General features: G+C 32.8%; 1 protein-coding gene across 4 annotated transcripts in view; it reads left to right on the plus strand.

Annotated features, from left to right (window-relative positions):
• The window catches only part of LOC145934515 (lachesin), a 172988-nt gene that overhangs the window by 89876 nt on the left and 69306 nt on the right, over nt 1–13806 (plus strand). For 3 of the 4 annotated variants that reach the window (XM_083035008.1, XM_083035010.1, XM_083035011.1), the window contains exon 1: nt 10623–10754. The exons of the other annotated variant lie outside the window; for it this stretch is intronic. In XM_083035008.1, the coding sequence (XP_082891134.1) occupies nt 10676–10754 (79 nt within the window). In that variant the 5' untranslated portion in view covers nt 10623–10675. Of the gene's footprint in view, nt 1–10622; nt 10755–13806 lie in introns of those variants that run through there. 4 annotated transcript variants of the gene reach the window in all.

A 13806-nucleotide genomic window follows, 5' to 3' on the forward strand; every position in this document is an offset into this window, starting at 1 on the left:
GAGTTTTTTTTTTTTTTTTCTTTTCAGAAAGAGATTCGTGTGCTTTCGTTGAAAAAACCTTAAGAACTCTGTGGGCTTATCGTACAAGTATTTTCTGCAAAATGGCAAATTTAACATAATTGTGACCTTGAAGAGCGATTTGCATTAGACCGAAATCTACATCATAATGGCGATGTTTATACGCCGGCAAAACTGCAAACGCTTAATTGCAAGAAACGTAATATGGGAATCCGCGAGGACGATGATAATGTATTCCCTACGATGACGGAGTCGCCGCAATTGCGTATAAGCAAGTGACCGCGCATATCACCGCGCGGCTGTGTAGAGCGTTTATGAATATGTGATGGCTGCGCGACCGTGAGTCCGCCTGGTGTTGCAGTTTGTTGAGTGAACTTTAAAACGTATGCAATTTTCCGCCATATCGTATTACGGGACGCGCGCGAGGAAAAACAACGGCCCTCCGGCCCGCAATTTCGCCTTCGTACTGTGTTGCACACTTATAACTCACGTATATTAAAATTACTAACGTTTTGCGGTTCAAGCGGAAATGCATTTGATGCGCGTGAAATATATGCGCGAGAGAAATAATCTGCTTCCTGAAATCTAGAAATATTGTGTGCGCTGCAAATTCTGCACGACGTGTGTGACAAAGTCATTGTGCGACTCAGAAATATTACTCCGAGAAACCGAGAAATGTGTGTATATAAATCGTAATTTTTAATATAAAATCAGGCAAAGTGCGAGCCAGTTACGATTAAAAAATAATTAAAGAATTAATATACGTACAGTTAATAAATGGAATTGCGTGATCAGCTGATATAACAGAAAGCTTTTACAACTGAATATAAAATAACAACTTTTTGATATCTTTTTTGAGCATATGTTAAGAGTACCAATTGTATACAATAATTTATTTTACTTACAATTTATCTTACAAATTCTAAATTGTAAATGTGACAATCTAACGAAAAAAAAATTTAATTTTTATAATAAATCATTTTGATAAGTATATAATTTAAATATAATTTTAATTATAATATATATATATATATTTTTTATATTATATTTTTTTAATTTAAGAGGGAAAAAGAGTAAAATTACTACTTCAACAACTATCTCAATTTTTAACGAATAGTATTTTATCGTTTGAGATACAACGTTATCAATATATCTTAAAATAATGATGATGTCATCAATATTGATAACGGGATTTTGACAAGATGTGGGTAAAAATTGCTGTATAGCAAAGCCGCACCACTCGAGCAGAAGGATACTGATAGGACCACGTCGGCGCGTGTCTCTGTCTAAAATATCTAACCGTGCCTAACCACTACGAAACACTACATATACACCATGAGACACGAAATATATGTCACTGGAAGTAAAAGCGATATATATTTATACTTAAAAATTTTCGCCATCTTATCGACGATTCGTTCCATTCCTTTCCAACTATATTGTCACGTGTGTTTTATGGAGGTGTTTGTGTGTACTGCTGTTTATTCAATGCTTATAGCGCGAGCCAATTTATCTCGTGCTTTGGACAAACGTCAAAGCCTTGCGCCCCTGAATAATGGTATGGTGGTTCGGGTTGTGGTTAGACAATGACGTCCCAACGCTTTCCGTCTCGTAGTCCCTTCGACTCCTAAAACAACCGAACGTACAACGCGGCTACGCCGGCACGCTCGCTTATGAACGTGCACGCTTACACGTATAGCTGGACCAGATGTACGTACATACTACGGAGTGTATGTACAACACGCAAGCAACGCTCACACGCTGTGCTAATTAATCGTCCTTATGCGACTCGTTTATCAAAGGTGCACGCATATACGTTGTAGGGCCCAGGTACCGTTGCCACCCGCTGAGAATTAATTGAAGGGCTCAATGCAGAACTGTCACGGTTGGCCCGATTGACCCGGGAGAGGAAGCAGCTCTTCCAGTCAGCCGGGAGTCCAATTATTAGATACGCGAAACAGTGGGCTGTGTATAAATAATTACGCATCGCGCGCTTGATCGGGAATAAATTATTATGCAACCGCATACAAATCTGGTTAAGTGGGTGTCATCGAAATTCGAATATTCACCAACATGTGCATGTGCATGATTGTCCAAATTAAACAATATATATACGTATCCATAACCAAAAGAATACGTGAGCATGTTTATTAGTTTAGCCTTGTATTTAAATTGATGCGTCGCAATATACGCGTAATCGGTTTTATTCATACATGCAAATCGAATTTACGTGAGACAAATGTAACATTTTAATGTAATACTTTAATTGAAACGACAAAAATTGAAGATCACGCGCTTTTATGCTAACAGCAGATTTAATTGATATTCCAATGATCTCTCGAGTTACATTAAATTATCCGTTAATTATGTCAATTATATTAATGATTTAAAAATGAGATAGTTGAAATGGATTGATTTAACATATATATAAAAACGCGAGAAAATTAATTTTTTAATATAAAAATATTGTATATAACATATATTTATCATTTTGTGTTCTATATATTATTTTGTCAAAAACCAATAAAATATTTTTACACGACTTTGCAAATATTACAGCAAAATCATGCAAGTCATATTTAATATTTATTTGTGATTGTTATTTATACAAATAATTATGCGAGAGACGTAAACAATTTACTAATTTACATGTTAACTAGATTATTAACTCATTGGAATATTGTTGCAACAAATATTACAATTTGTAAACTTGTGTGAGAAACGTAATAACATGAAGCATTTTGGAAATATTGTATGCAATTTTATAATAAATATTAACAATTAAGAAGACACATTTTTAAATATCTTAGATAAACATTTAGATATTTTCTCTGGATAATCATTTTTTCTCAAAAAATGATTAACCTTTTCAATTTTGAAAAATACGAAATTCACCATACTTTAAAATATAGAAATATTTATGGCTAAGAATGAATATCTTTCTTATATCTCACAATCAGAAAGTAAATCTCAAGAGTGCAGCTACGTATGTTTCGACGATTGCACGTAAATTGAACACTTGAATGTTATTTTTATTGTTTGAAGGAGATGTATACGCATACATAGAGTCAATTATTCGCCTTTTTTATCGGCCTCGCGATTTCGTTATCTCGCGAAGGAATCCTCCGTTGTCGTACGATTCACGATCGATATCTCTTTATACAAGGCAGATTTTATGATGCACTCTGACCTATTGCGCCGCGTGCAATGGGACGCGCTCGCTGCGTGCCGATATTGTCAGAATATAACAGAAATCCCCCATGGCGCGCATTATATTACCGGCATAATATTATCGCTGTAACGCGTTTCTGACGGTCGTTAAGGTCTGGTAGGATCGCCTTGGTGGCGTCAGGGTCTGTTTGCGGCTCGGCATGATGCGTGCAAAGGGCTACACACAATAACGGTCTAGTTATTAACGAAGTTTCCAAGTTTTCTCGTTTGCGCTTCTTCGCATTGCGACCCCTTGCACGTTATATAATGCTTACAAATCACTGCATGTACATACATCGTGTTGTCGTGTGTCACACTTTTTTCGACAGAAACGTGAAAAAATCTGAATTTATAATACAGTCAATATAGGAGTAGCAAATATGAAAAGATCGAGTAGTGGAATGTTGAACCAAATGTAAAAGAATAAAGATTAAAAGCATTGCGTTCTTTCATATGTAGGCCCAGTTAGGTTGCAAAAATCTATATATATGCATATAAATATTATAAACATATTAATAATATAATATGTAAATACTCAGAATAGCAAGAAAATTAATTAGAATTGTAAATGCTACATATTTCGCATTTAAGTGATTGAATTTTTTTATGAATTTTTTATCAATTATAATTGTATATCAATGCTTCTTTTATTAACTTTTTAAGAATGGTAATATTTAAATTACATTCTTTTTATTATTTTTTTTACTTATATTATATTTTCTATTTTTTTTTATTTATGTAATATAGTATATTATATTATATTATATTATATAATAGAATTTATTCTTTTTATTTTCTCTAAGCGTTTAAATAATTTTTGGGATATATGTAAAATAGATCTTGTAAAAACATGAGTCTACTTTATAAAACACGAGATCATAATATTACGCAAATATTGCTATTGTTTATCCATTAAACTGATTGATTGCCAATCATATAATTCAGATGAGCAAATTTGGGTTGATTCCGCTGATGTGACAGCTTGACATTTAGCGATTAAATACCGTGAAACTAATGATTGAGAGCAAATAAAAAATAATAAAAAAACGAAACATGTACAAAAAGTATAAAATGAACAACATGTAAAATAATTTTAAGCGCGTCTGGGATAATAAAAGGATCAATCGTGATATATAGAAAAGTTGCATACATATACGCGATTCATCGTTAACATCCGATAATCTAACTATTCACGATATTGGCAAGACTGTAGAAAGTGAAGTAGTTTGCAAATTACAGTGCATGCGTATACGAGATTAAACACCGAGTTTGCTGTTGAGAGAGTTCTCAAGTTCGTCCGTTTGCTGTCGTGTGTTTCTTCGCACTGCATTCGCATCCTCGCGTTAGAGTGCATAAAAGCCCGGTACTTAGAGCAAGGCGAATAAAGCGGCCGTTTTTTTCTCCTTTCTCTCTTTCTCTCTCTCTCTCTCTCTCTCTCTCTCTCTCTTCTCTTGGACTCTTCGACAACCGTACTGGAATAAGCGTGAGGAGAGCGCTCGCAGCCGAGCTTTTGGACGCCTCTTAGCGCTTTCGCAGAAAATCGAATTACCCGTTTCGCGTTTGCGGTCCGCCGCGCCGACGGCAGGAAATGAGCATCCAGTCCTTCACTGGGAATGGGCATTTTCCGGAGCCGCTTCGACGTCTCGGGCGACCTCCGCGACGTCTCGCCCGATCTCCGTGCAATTTGATTTTATCGCGGATGCGGATCTAAAAACAAACGATCGCAGCGTTTTTCTTTTCCGTCCGACAGACCATCAGATCAAAAGTTATACGTGGCTTTAAAACCGCGAGCAGCGATAGTCTACGAACGTCGTCGGCGAGCACGATCGTTTAAAAGCGATTTGTGAAGTCTCGATTGCGCAGTTTACATCTTTATGTTAATAATATATACAATAATAGATAATAGTAATATGTAAATATGTACATATTTTTGGTCAGCGGAAAAAACGGTGCGTGATATATGAATATTTAAATTAAAATTCTCCATCGCGCTTTTTATTTAACTTTTCATTAAAGATAACATTTTTACAATAGCGTAGCTTTAATTAGAACATATATATAATTTGAACAATACCTACAGTTTCCTTCTTGGAGATTCGTGTCTCTATTGTGAAACTTGGCTCGAAAGACCTACAGAAGCACCTACAACGATGCCGGAATATGTGCGACGAGGCAAGTGTAGTGGAAATGTTGTCGGCTTTACCTTGCCAACGGATGAAAGGAAGAGAATATTGTAGAAAGAAAAGAGGAAGAGATAGAGAAAGAGAGAAAGAGAGAGAGGGGGGAGGGAGAAAGAGAGAGAGCTAGAGAGAGAAGCTAGATGTGTAGGAAAGGGAAGTGCGACAAAAAGAGGGAGGGAGAAGGGAAAGTTAGAAACACGTTTCGCTTCCTGCCGTCACCTTGAAGCCATCTCTTACCGGTTTACGAGGACACCCACGAAAGTTTCGGTACACTTGCACTTGGAGTCCCTCGAAATAGTGCGCGATGTAGGTAGATACTGTAATGCCTGTTACGAATACCGGCTAGAGCTGTGGGTTGGGTTTATGACTTGCACTACTCGTTCGCATGCCACCGAAAGACGTGAAACGCTTAAACTCCCACGCCAACCTTTTTGATAGTGACTTCCATCTCGCCGGTATATCGCACTAACGATTCTCCTGCCCGTGACTTGAAACCAATTTAGCATTCTGTATACCTTTCGTTGTTTCATAATTTTTGATCTGACATCTCATGACAGATCACGACACTGAAAGACGCGAATTACATCCGAATCAGAGAACTTTGCAATAGTGTATCCGACTTCTTTGAGTTTGTATTGTTGCATACTATATGCGCTATTGAAGAAAGAGCTTTAGAAGTGTAGAACATCCAGCTTCGTTAGGCTTGAACCTTTCTAAAGCAGTTAATAAACGAGGATATCTATCGATTGATCGACAGCCTGTTAAAGTAGTCCCCGCACGTGTAGGCTGCCTTGATGCGGTGAATCACAGGTCACGAAATCTTATCATCTGACACGGAAAAGTGGATAATCTTTTTCACCGTCAGACCAACGATCGATTTCAACTTATTTTCATTCCCCCACAGATTGAAAAAGCAACGTTTCGATTGAGCACGTGATTTCATTCTATACAAGTTCAATAGAGAAAGACGATCAATAGAGAAAAACTTGGCTTTTTAACTAATACGGCTTAAAATTCACGTCTGACCATACGACAGATTTTACTACTTGCAATATTGGAAGCATTAAAATGTAATGATTTAATTTTAATTGTATAGTAATAATATCAATACCATATAGTTAAATTATTACATTTTAATGCTTCCAATATATTATAAATAGTAAAATCCACCGTATGGTCCGACGTGAATTTTAGGTCCCTCCCTCTACTAAAAATTATTAAAAATTTTTCTATTCAATTTTCTTTTTTAAAATAATATTGCTAAATTAGCTTAATTATTTAGATAGAAAACAAAATTGGTACGACGAAGTTGAAATTTATGTCTGACTATACGACGGATTTTACTACTTGCAATATTGGAAGCATTAAAATGTAATGATTTAATTGTATAGTAATAATATTAATACCATATAGTTAAATTATTACATTTTAATGCTTCCCCAATATATTATAAGTAGTAAAATTAATTGTATGGTCAGACATAAATTTTAGGTCCCCGCTCTACTAAAAATTATTAAAAATTTTCTATTTAATTTTCTTTTTTAAAATAATATTGCTAAATTAACTTAATTATTTAGATAGAAAACAAAATTGGTACGGGAAAGTTGAAATTCATGTCTGACTATATTACGGATTTTACTACTTGCAATATTGGAAGCATTAAAATGTAATGATTTAATTTTATAGTAATAATATTAATACCATATAGTTAAATTATTACATTTTAATGCTTCCAATATATTATAAGTAGTAAAATCCATCGTATGGTCAGACATGAATTTTAGGTCCCTCCCTCTACTAAAAATTATTAAAAATTTTTCTATTCAATTTTCTTTTTTAAAATAATATTGCTAAATTAGCTTAATTATTTAGATAGAAAACAAAATTGGTACGAGGAAGTTGAAATTTATGTCTGACTATACGACGGATTTTACTACTTGCAATATTGGAAGCATTAAAATGTAATGATTTAATTGTATAGTAATAATATTAATACCATATAGTTAAATTATTACATTTTAATGCTTCCCCAATATATTATAAGTAGTAAAATCAATTGTATGGTCAGAAATAAATTTTAGGTCCCCGCTCTACTAAAAATTATTAAAAATTTTCTATTTAATTTTCTTTTTTAAAATAATATTGCTAAATTAACTTAATTATTTAGATAGAAAACAAAATTGGTACGGGAAATTTGAAATTCATGTCTGACTATATTACGGATTTTACTACTTGCAATATTGGAAACATTAAAATGTAATGATTTAATTTTATAGTAATAATATTAATACCATATAGTTAAATTATTACATTTTAATGCTTCTAATATATTATAAGTAGTAAAATCCATCGTATGGTCAGACGTGAATTTTAAGTCTTCCCTGTACTAAAAATTATTAAAAATTTTCTATTCAATTTTCTTTTTTAAAATAATATTGCTAAATTAGCTTAATTATTTAGATAGAAAACAAAATTGGTACGGGGAAGTTGAAATTCATGTCTGACTATACGACGGATTTTACTACTTGCAATATTGGAAGCATTAAAATGTAATGATTTAACTGTATAGTAATAATGTTAATACCATGTAGTTAAATTATTACATTTTAATGCTTCCAATATATTATAAGTAGTAAAATCCATCGTATGGTCAGACGTGAATTTTAGGTCCCTCCCTCTACTAAAAATTATTAAAAATTTTTCTATTCAATTTTCTTTTTTAAAATAATATTGCTAAATTAGCTTAATTATTTAGATAGAAAACAAAATTGGTACGAGGAAGTTGAAATTTATGTCTGACTATACGACGGATTTTACTACTTGCAATATTGGAAGCATTAAAATGTAATGATTTAATTGTATAGTAATAATATTAATACCATATAGTTAAATTATTACATTTTAATGCTTCCCCAATATATTATAAGTAGTAAAATCAATTGTATGGTCAGAAATAAATTTTAGGTCCCCGCTCTACTAAAAATTATTAAAAATTTTCTATTCAATTTTCTTTTTTAAAATAATATTGCTAAATTAGCTTAATTATTTAGATAGAAAACAAAATTGGTACGGGGAAGTTGAAATTTATGTCTGACTATACGACGGATTTTACTACTTGCAATATTGGAAACATTAAAATGTAATGATTTAACTGTATAGTAATAATATTAATACCATGTAGTTAAATTATTACATTTTAATGCTTCCAATATATTATAAGTAGTAAAATCCATCGTATGGTCAGACGTGAATTTTAAGTCTTCCCTGTACTAAAAATTATTAAAAATTTTCTATTCAATTTTCTTTTTTAAAATAATATTGCTAAATTAGCTTAATTATTTAGATAGAAAACAAAATTGGTACGGGGAAGTTGAAATTTATGTCTGACTATACGACGGATTTTACTACTTGCAATATTGGAAGCATTAAAATGTAATGATTTAATTGTATAGTAATAATATTAATACCATGTAGTTAAATTATTACATTTTAATGCTTCCAATATATTATAAGTAGTAAAATCCATCGTATGGTCAGACGTGAATTTTAAGTCTTCCCTGTACTAAAAATTATTAAAAATTTTTCTATTCAATTTTCTTTTTTAAAATAATATTGCTAAATTAGCTTAATTATTTAGATAGAAAACAAAATTGGTACGAGGAAGTTGAAATTTATGTCTGACTATATTACGGATTTTACTACTTGCAATATTGGAAGCATTAAAATGTAATGATTTAATTGTATAGTAATAATATTAATACCATATAGTTAAATTATTACATTTTAATACTTCCCCAATATATTATAAGTAGTAAAATCAATTGTATGGTCAGAAATAAATTTTAGGTCCCCGCTCTACTAAAAATTATTAAAAATTTTCTATTCAATTTTCTTTTTTAAAATAATATTGCTAAATTAGCTTAATTATTTAGATAGAAAACAAAATTGGTACGGGGAAGTTGAAATTCATGTCTGACTATACGACGGATTTTACTACTTGCAATATTGGAAGTATTAAAATGTAATGATTTAATTTTAATTGTATAGTAATAATATTAATACCATATAGTTAAATCATTACATTTTAATGCTTCCAATATTGCAAGTAGTAAAATCCGTCATATAGTCAGACATGAATTTCAACTTCCCCGTATCAATTTTGTTTTCTATCTAAGTAATTAAGCTAATTTAGCAATATTATATTTTAAAAAAGAAAATTGAATAGAAAATTTTTAATACTTTTTAGTAGACCGGGGACCTAAAATTTATGTTGGACCATACAATGGATTTTACTACTTATAATATATTGGAAGCATTAAAATGTAATAATTTAACTATATAGTATTAATATTATTATTATACAATTAAATCATTACATTTTAATGTTCCCAATATTGCAAGTAGTAAAATCCGTTGTATAGTCAGACATGAATTTCAACTTCCCCGTACCAATTTTGTTTTCTATCTAAATAATTAAGCAATATTACTTTTTTTAAAAAAAAATGTTGAATAGAGAAACTCTTAATAATTTTTAGTATAAAATTATTTTAAAAATTCTTAATTTAAAGAAATAATAAACGATATAATCGACAGTATATATATTAATAATACATTGTGACATCTGAATATAAAACAACTTCTGTTCTTGTTAAGATAATTTAACTTACGTTCGATAACGCGTTTAACATGATAATATCTATACGTCTACATACTAATTAACCAGCACTTTGGATCGATGAAGAGCTAAGGCGCAATTGCTTTATATGTAATAAATTTTAGTATTTCGAGAAAACACAGCGTAGATTGTATAAGTAGAAACATAATTCAGCGCGTCTACTTGTTTAGCACAGTACGTTCGATCATTTATCTATTCTAAGGGGACTCTGGTGGTCGGATCCCATGGAACTGGCATTGGTGTCTACGTGTGTTTCTCGCTATCCTAAGAACGTGTCTCCTATACGAGGAAGGCGGGTCTTACGGTTTGTGATGGCGGAGGGCACGTGAACCTCGACGGGCGCATGCGAACCAACCCTAAAGCTCACGGCAGACCAGAAAGGATCACGTTCTCTCTGTCTCCCCTCTCCTCCTCCCCCTCCCTTCTCTCTCTCTCTCTCTCTCTAGCCCAATCTCTCCCTACCGCTCTTTCTTACCCTCTCTTTTACTCCAGCCGCCACCGAGCCGGGTAAACCCCTCGTGTGCCAGTCCGCACCGAGATTCCGGCGCGAATCGTCCTTTCCCGTCGTGGCGTCACGCCAAGTTCTAGATGGATGTCGCTGATTCGCATTATTGTGTCAGCGATTTACGTCGTCGCGCAGGTGCTCCTCGTCCGTCCATCCCTCGTGGAAGGTCAGTGATGATGAAGTTCGTCGTACCGCTATATTATTGAGAATAATCCGTAATTTTTTTATGTTTGTAAAACGACCGCGTCCCTTGTGCGTGAATAAGGCTCTCTGTGTGGCTTGGATATATAGGGCGTTGTGAATCAGTCTCGTTTGTTTTGATTAATCTGCGCGAAGATTAATACTTATTTTGTAAAATTGCTACGTGATACATTGCGACTTGATATACCGCGTATTCAACGTACGTCTTTTCATATCTATAACTTTTAGTGCTATTATAATTTATTTCTTTACAGGCGCAAAATATAAGATAAGATACTAAAAATATAAACACGAAGGCGTATATATTAAAAGAACGATGTAAGAAACCAATATAAACAGTGGCTAAAGTTTATCTTTAAAATTCGTATTTTATCGGAAATATATTCTCTCTCTTTTTCTGTCACACAGTGCTTTTATCATCAAATTATTCTACATTTTATATGAGATAAAGTAAGATAAAAAATAAGATAAAAATATTCAAATTACTAATATTTAAATCATTATGCATTTATTTTGAATATAAAATATATATATTGTCAAACTTAATAATTTATTTAAAAAAAAAAGAAATAGAGAAATAGAATTATTTTTGCTTTTTTAAAGCACGCATACATTAATGATTGTTTTAGCCCACTCGAGTTTAAATTATATTTACATTATGTGTGATTGTGAGATAAAAGAATCACGTACATAAATTTTATTGAAATAAGTGCATACGAGTGTTCTAATGTTTGTAGTAATGGTTGTGTTTGTAGTAATGGTCTTCTTTAATATGACCAAAATTTGCTAGAAAATGCGTTAGCACATCATTCTGTGGCGCACCGAGATTGTATGATTTTGGAATCTTGGAGTTGCTCGGCAAGTTTCAGCAGTTTGCGTGCTACAGGATTTCAGCATTAATTTAATGACATGCCATAACACCCTGTGACACGACCGAAGTAATGACATGTCATGCGCGATAAACTATACATGATAGGTACACGATGCTTACATTTTATTTACACAACCTGATTTTATCAAGAAGAGATAACTTTGCAGCACATGTGTTAAGAGACGTTTCGTGATTATCAAAAGCTGAAGATTCATTCGATATTAAAATTTATGAGTGCATTGTGTTTGACATTAAACAATTGTTTCTTTTCTGTTCGTTGAAGACTAGTATTTTTTGATAATTTCTTTTCTGTTAATTGATTATTGCGAAACTGAAAATTTTGTAGGTTTTCATAAAATTTAGATTTCTTATCAATATAGATTTTTCTGGTAAAAGATGGCTTTATCGAGTAGCTCGTCAGCTTCACACAAATAGAAATGTGCGAACTAACGTATTTGTTTGTGATAACGTTATCGGAGAAATTTAATTTCTCTTCCACGGTTTTTCAGTTTACTTGTACATTCTAGTTTCTCAGAATCAAGATGAAATTTCCCAAGTAAAATCAGTGAGATAGCATAAAGAATACAAAAACAACTCGGTCGTTTTGCTCGATTTATCTAACCATCGCGTTTTCGACGAAACTCGAGAGATTGTAGTCAATGTACATATTGGAGGGTGTGTGATGGATATATATATCTAGCTCTGTAGATATCCAACCCCCGATTGGCCCGAACTCTCGATTCTTCTTGCCAGCGCGATTATCCCCCAATATCCTGATACATTATTTATCCGCATCTATAAAACCTCGGAGTTTTCATGAAGGCGAGAAACCTCCTTCCCTTACCGAGGAACTTTTTCCCATGTCCAATCCCTGGCAGGATCCTAACCCACCGACAATAACGAACGAACGAGGCGGCGAGTGCGAGTGAAGCTTTTCTACTTTCCTCGCCGTCCTTTTTCTCTTCGCTCACTTCACTTCGCCTTTTCTCGGCGAACTCGTCTCACCGGGCCAGAAACCTTTTCGCATTGACTGCCAAAAAAGCCTTGGCAACGACGCGACACTCATTTAATTTAAGGATAACAAAGCGTTATACGAGACAAATCCCCGGATTAGTTTTATGGCGTTCCTATTTACACTTTAGTCAGAGGATCACTGTGTTTCATTTTGCCGTGTGTACATTTTCAGCGCGGCGCGACGGTTTCATGTACAGAATTTACTGAATAAACAGAATCTCTCTCTACGAAATCATTGAATGATATATAATTTATAATTTAATTGTACTGTGATTTGTAATTTATAGAATTTATAGATTATAAAAATGCAAATGTTTACATACATAACAAGCTTATAAACTAAAAATTACTTTTTTTATGGTTTCTTAAATAATATTCTTAACAGATAATACAATTTTAAAATGCAATTTCTAGGAAAGATTGAAGATAATGGATGATTAGTGATGTCATTATTCGTTAATCATTAGCCATGTTGTTATTATGTGTTTTTTAAACTTGTTTTCTCGTATACGATCGATATCAACTTGTCCCGTATTTAGTCTAGAAAATAAATGATAATATAAATAGCAGCATGAAAATTCTATCTTTATAACATAAATTTGCAACATATTAGAATTTTGGGCAATCTCGGGCAATCTGTAAATATTTTTAAAATATTGCATTTTACAATAAAGCTTATATAAAATTAAATAAATTTTATTTATATAAATATATACATATGCAATCGAAAAAAAATAGATATACTGAAATCTTAATTTTGGTTTTAAAAGATAATTGCTAAATTAAGTTTAACATTGATTATATTTAAGCAAACAATATAATACCTTCCTTGTGAATTTGTGCAAAAACACTGGAATATCTTGCTGAAATTATCTTGGATATCGTCGAAATTACCTTCAATAGCGTAGCACAGATCGTGAATCACGTTCCATATGCTTCGGTCTTATGTATATCCCAAATTAGACTATGCCCGTGATTGACTCATTCGAATCGATGCACACTATTGTTCGCTGCATGCCATTGTATGCATGTTGTATAGTGCAGAGCGATCATTAATATACAACGCAACAAGGCGACATTCAGCGCCTGAAAATCAGATGAGCGATCTACTGGGATATCGATTCGACGGATC

Source organism: Prenolepis imparis, unplaced genomic scaffold, assembly GCF_030444845.1.
Source record: "Prenolepis imparis isolate NDT839.2.m4 unplaced genomic scaffold, iyPreImpa1.0 SCAF_3, whole genome shotgun sequence".
Taxonomy (NCBI): domain Eukaryota; kingdom Metazoa; phylum Arthropoda; class Insecta; order Hymenoptera; family Formicidae; genus Prenolepis; species Prenolepis imparis.